We start from the raw sequence: 7,913 nt of genomic DNA on the forward strand, positions 1-7,913 counted from the left end.
GATTAGCATGCTTTGTAGTGTCTGCTTCGTTTGTGGTTTCAGAAAGACCCTTTTTTTTTTTTTTTTACAAGCACTGGAGCCTCCAGCCTGGTTAGACATGGAATACGACTGTAACAGCAGCGTTAAAATGGAACTGTTAGAGCTTTGCAGTAGGAAACTCTTTCCACATGGTCATAAGGATATTGATTTCTTATGGTAATTGTTTGTCCGTGATAATAGCAGCACCTATTCATTTTGGTCTGCGTCTACTGCTAAGAATAAAACCCCTCTGTGCTTTACTTTCCCTCCTGTAAGGCATTAAAGACAACTGAGCAGAAACAGGACTCCCGCACAAAATGTTGAGTTAAACCAAAGCAGACAAACCTTTAAAACAAAATTAAAATACAGGATCGATAGTGAAAATAATTGAAGATGGAGGTCACTTATGTAATGCAAACTGTTTAGTATTACAGCTTTAGCCTTTAGCGTTGTAGTTTAAGTCTATATTAGTACAAATTTGTGCTTTATAGCTCATTCTGAAACTGCATTGCCAAAGAAATCCACTTTTTACAAGGTTTTTAAATGTACACAGCTTCTTGAAAACTAAAAGTGTGTGTTTCACATGAGCTCTTTTTTTTTTTTTGATCAAATTAAAATTTCCTGCAGTAATGTGCCTTATTTCTCAAAGTTGCTGAAATAAAAGCATCTGCTCTGGGAACAGTCTAATACCAGAGGTTCTCAGTTTACGATAAATCTGGTTTGAAGACCAAATATCGGATCACATTTCTTGTTAGATATTGAACAATTTTTTGCAGTGCTAATTTTTTTTTTTTTTTTTTTTTTTTTTACCCCCCACCCCCCAACCCACACGCACACACACACAGAAAAACAGGTTTCCTGCAGATGAATCTTTTGGGCTATATAACTGTTACTGCAGTTTTTTTTTTATTAAACTAAATCTGATCAGTAGAGAGGAGAGCCAGACAACACTGTCTTCTTGCACTGCTCTGCCCTCTGCTGGTCCCTTTTACACTGCTCAGAGTCCTACTATTGTTAAAATGAAAGATCAGAGCTGCAACAGTTAACTAATTGGTTGACTGGCAACTACTTTGACAACTGAACAATTGTTTGTCCTTTTTTAAGCGAAAAAGACAAACGTGTTCGTTCTAGCTTAAATGTCAGGAACTGAAGCTTTTCTTCCTCATACAATAGATAAACCTTTCTCCCTTTTTCTTGGAAATACACAAAACAACAATCAAGAAATTAACAGTTTGAACTGATAATAAAGGTAAATAATTAGTTAGGAATTAGGATATGCCAGCTAAAATTAGCCCAACCATAATCAACCTGGTGCTGGTCAAGTGGCATAGGTGTTTAAAAGACACTTGAAATTAGTCCAGTGACAAATATTACATTTATAAAATGTTTAATTTATTGCACAAACCTAAGGGAACAGAGTAGCGAATTACAAATTATACACAGCAAAGTATTTATACATTTTAAGGATAAGAAAAAGCGTATCAAAAGTTGTATGAAATATTAAAAAGGCACTAATATCTCCTTTTAAACCCAGTTTTTTTTCCCCCAACACAGACAAATTCTTGTCATATTAAACCTACTCATGTTTGCTTTCCATTTCACATTACCAAACTTTTTTTAAATCGTCACAAGGAAAATGCCTATTTTTCCTGATAATTACAGCCTGTGACGACTTGTCCACTGAGGAGTTTAAAACAAGAAGTAGCCTAGAGAATTTCTGGATTTGTACCCAAAATAAATGTTTAACTGCAACATCAGCACTGATCTACTGTATCTGATGTGGAAGTGTCAACTCTTAGCACCTCTGAGCTTTATAACTTCTGACAAACTGTAGGCACTCTACGTGTCAGAATGAGGACAACAAAAACAAAAAACACAGCAGCAGCTCAGAGATTAACATGTTTGCTATCTACCCAAACTAGTTTAAAAGACCCATACCAGAAGCCAGTAATGATGCAATTTCAAGGATCAACAGGGTCAGACAGAGGAATGCTGTAAGACAAGGACTTTGGAGAAAATAAAAACTGACCACTGCCCGGCCAGGGAGGAGGAAAGAAAAGGAGTTGGTGGAAACTACTTTAAAGGCAAATACAAAGAGACTTTTCTACTCTGCATCTTAAACAGTGCCCCAATACAAAAGTGTGTGTCTGTGTAATATCTGTGATTCTACACGCTTGCTCTGCGCCTGTAACACACCTCGTTCCTGTAATTTCACATACATTTCCCCTCTAAACTCCCTACGAACGCAGATAAGCAGCCCTCAGCGCGAGTGTGTGTTAGCCATGCGTTTCCTGTGGGTAGCGTCTAAGAGATGATGGCGTTACTGGCAAAATTAGGCGTGAAAATGTGCCACTAAGTGCTTTAAAACATTTTATACATATGAGCCTTCAAACTGTCAAGTAATGCGAGTGCTATTTAAACCTGTACGTGGTTTTCATTAGGGCTATAGATGTCATGTAAGCTCCCGTTTTCCATTAAACTCTTTTTTTTTTTGACCGGTCTGATCAACATATATACATTCTGCTACAACAATATTATTGTTACCTAATTTATGCATCTTTAAGCCATTTTTGTCCATTATTGTCCTTAATGTTGAAATTTTTTTAAACAAGTGAAAAACTGAGCAAAGTTAAAACTGTATCAGAATTTTTTTGGAGTCAAGTGTTTGTTTTTTTTATGAACCTTTTCACCTTGTATCACAAAACAGACCTGGGGCTGACTAATTATGATTAATCTGCCCTTTTCCCCCGTTTGACTGAAAACCTGGGGAAAATGGCACCACAAACGGATCCAAATCCAAAGAAATTCATTTTTTTGTCTGATAGTTTTGCTTGTGAAGTGACTCAGTGAATCAAAATAGTTCTGTTGATCAATTAAACTGATCTTTTCAGCTGTAGTAGAGACATTGAGGAAACTCCTCAAACAATCTCTGAACATTTTTCACTTGTTTTAGGGCTGAACAATGGTCAAAACTAACTTGATAAGATTATTCAGTTTGATTCATTACTTTAAGAACTTTAGTTACCTTACCTCTAGTAATCTAGATTCTCCCAAAAAAAGAACCCATTCCTACATTTGAACCCAAAAAGCAGCAATAAATAAAATAAAGTTCTATAAATGGAAGACAGTTGTTATTTCAGTGGTAAAAGTCTCACAGGGAACTAAGATTACCACAGTACATAAGCAGTGTTACTGGTTTGTTATACTGAATATACACCAAAATACTGCAACACTACACGGCCCCGTGTTAATACAATCGCAGACTATGGCTAAATATACTTACATAGTTCCTCTTAATTCCACTGAAAACTGTTATAAAAGTACAAGTGGTGGAAAGTTGACTGGTCTGGAAATATGCAAATACTTCAATTCAATTTACGGCTGACTTTTCTTTTTTTTTAAGTGTAATTATACAGGATGGATGTTTAAAATAGATCTTATGATATGTGACGGAAGAATAAGAGAAAATGGTGCCATTTGCTCAGAGCATAAAAATTGCTGAAGACCTTCAGGGGGCATGAGGCCACTATAGTGCTGCCATGGAAACATACTGTTATAAAAATGGTACCTGTCTTAATTGCTGCTGCACTGTAACATTTCTTTTTCCTGTTGAGGGTAGACTGTGGGGTTCGTAATAATGCGGGCAGTCAGAAACAGAACCACACTGGCCTGCAAATCAGTTCCAGTCACAGCGAGTGGATTCAATAGGTAAATGTATAAGAGCTGGCAATCAGACCTGCATTATATTATGAAAAGTTGAATGAGTTTCATCTGTGTTACTTTACACACTGAACTATATTGACTGTGTAGTTCAAATACAAAGAACACTTCAATCCATTGGGCCTAGTACATGCAAATAGCACCATTAATCCCTGCAAAAAAAGACAATAAAAGCTTCCAGTTCAAGATTTAAAACTTGGCACTTGTACTGATCTACTGTAAACACTGTCAAGGGAGATCTACTATAAGGCACTTAGGTGTTGTGTTACTACAGTGCACATCCTTCAACCCAGAGCCTTTCTGCATGCACGCTGAGTAACCTTAAAAATAAGCTACACAGACATTTGTTTTCAGACTCATACAAGCTTAACATAGCACCAGAAAAGGGCTTCGGCAAACGAGACTGGGTCCTCAGCTTCTGAGTGAACACATGAACCTCAGTTGTGCAACAGTGTTATAAAATTTCGTTTAGCACTGAACACAATGTATCAAACACACTGAGTGATAAAACTGTTTTGTTAAACGAGCACAACTGAACTGCTGCTAGTCGTCACAGACGCACATTGCCGAGACAAACAGCACAAACCTCTCCTTTGGAAAGTGAACCAGCCATTTTATGGCTGTAAGTGGAAATTACTCCCTCACTGCTCCTTGCACTCACACGCCGTCTTGTGTGGTGGGCACGGTCTCCAGATGAGCGGGGTGCTGAAAATCCCGATGATGCCCAGGTTGAGGATAAGGCTGATGGCCAGCGCCCCGATGGTCCCTAGGAAGGAGGGTGTTGCTCCGTGGGCCATGAGCCACGCCCTCCGTGAAGTCATGTCTGCTATCACCCCCTCCATCTGGAAGTGGGTCCCCACCACTGCGCTGACATGGAAGAGCTGGTGGCTGTGGCCTGCGTGAAGGAAAATTCAGTTAGTGAGACATTGAGGTACTGTGCAGTTAGAAACTGCACAGCTGCAGCTGTAGAGCTGAGCACATACAAACACTGGGGCTGGAGAACTGCGTCGCAGAGCTGAAATTATTTATGACGGTCGACAGCAAAAAATCACCAACAACTCTCTGGTTCCAGCTTCTCAAGTATGAGTGTTTGTTTTTTGTCTTGGTTTCATATCACTGTAAAATAATTCTCTGGATTTTGGGCTGTTGGTCTGACAAAACAGGCTATTATGTTTTCACTATTTTATGGCACACATATTTAATCACTTACCACCAAATGGATATTATTAATTGATCATGGAAAAAAACTGTCTGTCACAGTGGTTTTCTAGCCAGATTAACCAAGTGGTGTCCGGTATCAACTCGTCATCTTAAGAGCTGCAACAGTATGACAGTATGATAAGCGTCTTAGAAAATCTCATGGCTCCACGGTATTATACAATTATCAGCTGTGAGAACCCTCTAACGAATGAAAACAGAGCGATTTTGTTTAATTGCAAGTGACTGTGACAGTTGATTGAAGTGGACTGAAGCAGGACATTGACCCTAAAGAATAAACATGATTAAAAAAAAAATTGCATGCACTATGTTATACAACTAAAGCATGTCAGTTTGTATGTTAGCACCAGTAGTAGAGGAATTATTCACATCCTCTACTTAAGTAAAAGTACCATAGCAAATACCAATAAAAGTATTAAAAGTGGAGTTAGGCTACTCGAAGCTGAAAAATGTTATACCATGTATCCACAGTTATATTATTATTACATTAACAGCCCATCACTCATGCACTGAAGGATTTGGCTGTTGTAGGTGGTTGAGGTGCAGATCTGCTGAACTCTTTTGTATCCAAGTACAACTACAGATTATTTTCATTCCGGATTAAACAGCTAATTTTCTCCATTAATCAATTGACTGGTTTGAAAAGCTATTGACAATCATGAGACACGTCATCACGACGTTCTAAACGATTATCACAATAGCTGCGGTGTGCGACAATGCAGCCAGGCTGATCGTGTCTCTTCCCTTACACACAAAGTGTGTGTACATTTCTGGGGTTGGATCAGGATCAGCACGAGTCCTTTTGTAAGTGAGAGGTCAGCGGTTAAAGTTATAGATGGGACACTTTGGCATGCACGGAGGGATGGTGTTCATTTTTGGAAATGAACAAATGTATTTTACTGAATGCTGGAGTTCATTTAAGGAATTAAGTTTTTCTTGCAAAACACAAGATCATAAAATGATTATTACGAGTAAAGTCAACAGAAGCACGAGATGAGAACAGCTTTTAAACTGTACAAAAATTATATTCTTGTCTATTAGACAAATGATTTATTTGCTAAAATAATATTTCATTAATCAAATTACTGACTGTTACAAATACAGACCTCGGGAAAAATAATTTGTGTGAAAAGATATATACATATATTTTACCTGGGGTTAGAAGCATGTTTTAAAACTTTTAGTGGAGCTGAGATCAATTTTCTCAACAATAACTAACTTAATAATTACTAAGAAGTTTTAGTGTGAAAACTTTGTTTCAACTTCCACAACCACCATCAGTGAGCTATTTTTACCATCACTGGAAAACCATGTTCGTTCTCCTTTCCTTTGCACAATGCAGCTCTTCCTCTGCATTCAGACACATGAGAGGCTCAGGCAGTTGTAGACAATGAAACCTGCGTGAAATCTCACCAGAATAAACAAAACAAAACAATAAGTAAAGAAACAGGTGGAAAGGTTTGTGTAAGTTTAAACGCGGTTAAATCAAAAGCCTGTTTGATACAGAGCTGTTGTCCAGCAGAGAACACATTCAAGAATACCCAGAAATACAAGTCACTTGATTCATGAAGTTGCACTTGATCACACTTAGAAGCTATAACTCCACTGGAGCAACTGAGGATCCGATTCATTTCTTGCACTTATTTCCCCATCTTATTCTTTCACACAGCAAGGGGAGGGTGTGATGCACATTCAGTTTGCCCATAGTTGTTCTTGCTGTACACAGCCAAATAAGCTAGCTACAACCTATTAGAGCATCCCTGGAGGACATACCAAAGTAGTCAAATCGACCTGGGGCCAGCCTCTCCGGGAGGTGGGCAGTAAACAGGAAACAGGTGAGAAAGGCGAAGAGGAGATGATAGCAGTGATTGGTCAGGGCGTCGCTTGCACCACAGCTGTCTCTGCAGCACAGAAGGATCTACGCACAGGAAAACGTGTTAAAAATAAACATATTCAGAAACGAGCAGAGAGCAACAGAACTATTCTGAAGTCCTTCAAAAGACACCACACATTTAAGAAGTTATCAGCATTATGGACAAACTCCAGCGAATGGCCCACAAAAACTAATCATCACAGTGATTAGGGGAATGAACTGATGGCAGCGAGGCCTTTGTATTAGATTAGGAGGAAAATCAGTTTCTGGGTTAGTGAGCCAAAATCCTGCTCCAAGTATTAAAGCCTGGCACTAATAATCTCAGAGCTTTTACATAACAAGACAAACACTCAACCAATAAATTCTGTGGCTTTGGCAAAGTACAGTAGTCTATTGGAAATTACACCTTCAAATGCTGTTTTATTATTGTGATAAAACCAGACCTGAAACACAAGTAGAAATACCCCAAATCTAACACTCACCCTGTAAAAGAGAGGGACAGTGTCAAATATAAATGGAACGACAAACGCTGTGGTCTTAAGGACTTTACTTCTGTGTGGAAACTGCAAATCCAGAAACCTGCAGACAGACAACAGACATTAATCACTAACTGATTTTATAACCAGCTGTTAATATTAAGACATTGTGATCTGATTTTTTTTGACTCCCAGCCTCAGTATATAAGCCGCAGAAATCCTGTACTGTTCGGGCTACACTTCCTAAACCCTGCAATTTAGATTCCCTGTCTCGGTGCAGTACAATCTGCAGTCAACATTATGTATTCACTGTTGCTACGCACGCGAAGGACACTTTAATGAAATTACTCTGTGACCTTAGCAGTGGGCAGGTCAGTGGGCACTGGCACAGCTACATGTAAGACAACATTGTTTGTCTTGGGTCTCATAAAAGGTATTCTGTCACTGCCTGCTCCGCAGGACTAGACCACAGCATTAATCAATTTCACATTAGTTTTTATACTTTGGTTTTTACATTTAAGTCAATATTGCATTAAGGATAAAACTATTTTGCTGTTAAATCTTTTAAAAGATGTTATGAGAGCACCAAACGAGGTCAGACATTTGAC

The 7,913-nt window shown here is 38.5% G+C and overlaps 1 protein-coding gene across 4 annotated transcripts in view; it reads right to left on the bottom strand.

The window, feature by feature from the left end:
- Window positions 1–1,561: 1,561 nt before the first annotated feature.
- The window catches only part of paqr6 (progestin and adipoQ receptor family member VI), a 31,032-nt gene continuing 24,680 nt past the window's right edge, over window positions 1,562–7,913 (bottom strand). For all 4 annotated transcript variants that reach the window (XM_020609667.1, XM_020609670.1, XM_020609669.1 and 1 more), the window contains 3 exons: window positions 7,312–7,408; window positions 6,730–6,874; window positions 1,562–4,633 (listed from right to left, as the gene is read on the bottom strand). In XM_020609667.1, the coding sequence (XP_020465323.1) occupies window positions 4,380–4,633; window positions 6,730–6,874; window positions 7,312–7,408 (496 nt within the window). In that variant the 3' untranslated portion in view covers window positions 1,562–4,379. The remainder of the gene's footprint in view (window positions 4,634–6,729; window positions 6,875–7,311; window positions 7,409–7,913) is intronic.

The sequence above is a fragment of the Monopterus albus genome, unplaced genomic scaffold (genome assembly GCF_001952655.1).
Source record: "Monopterus albus unplaced genomic scaffold, M_albus_1.0 scaffold101.1, whole genome shotgun sequence".
NCBI lineage: Eukaryota > Metazoa > Chordata > Actinopteri > Synbranchiformes > Synbranchidae > Monopterus > Monopterus albus.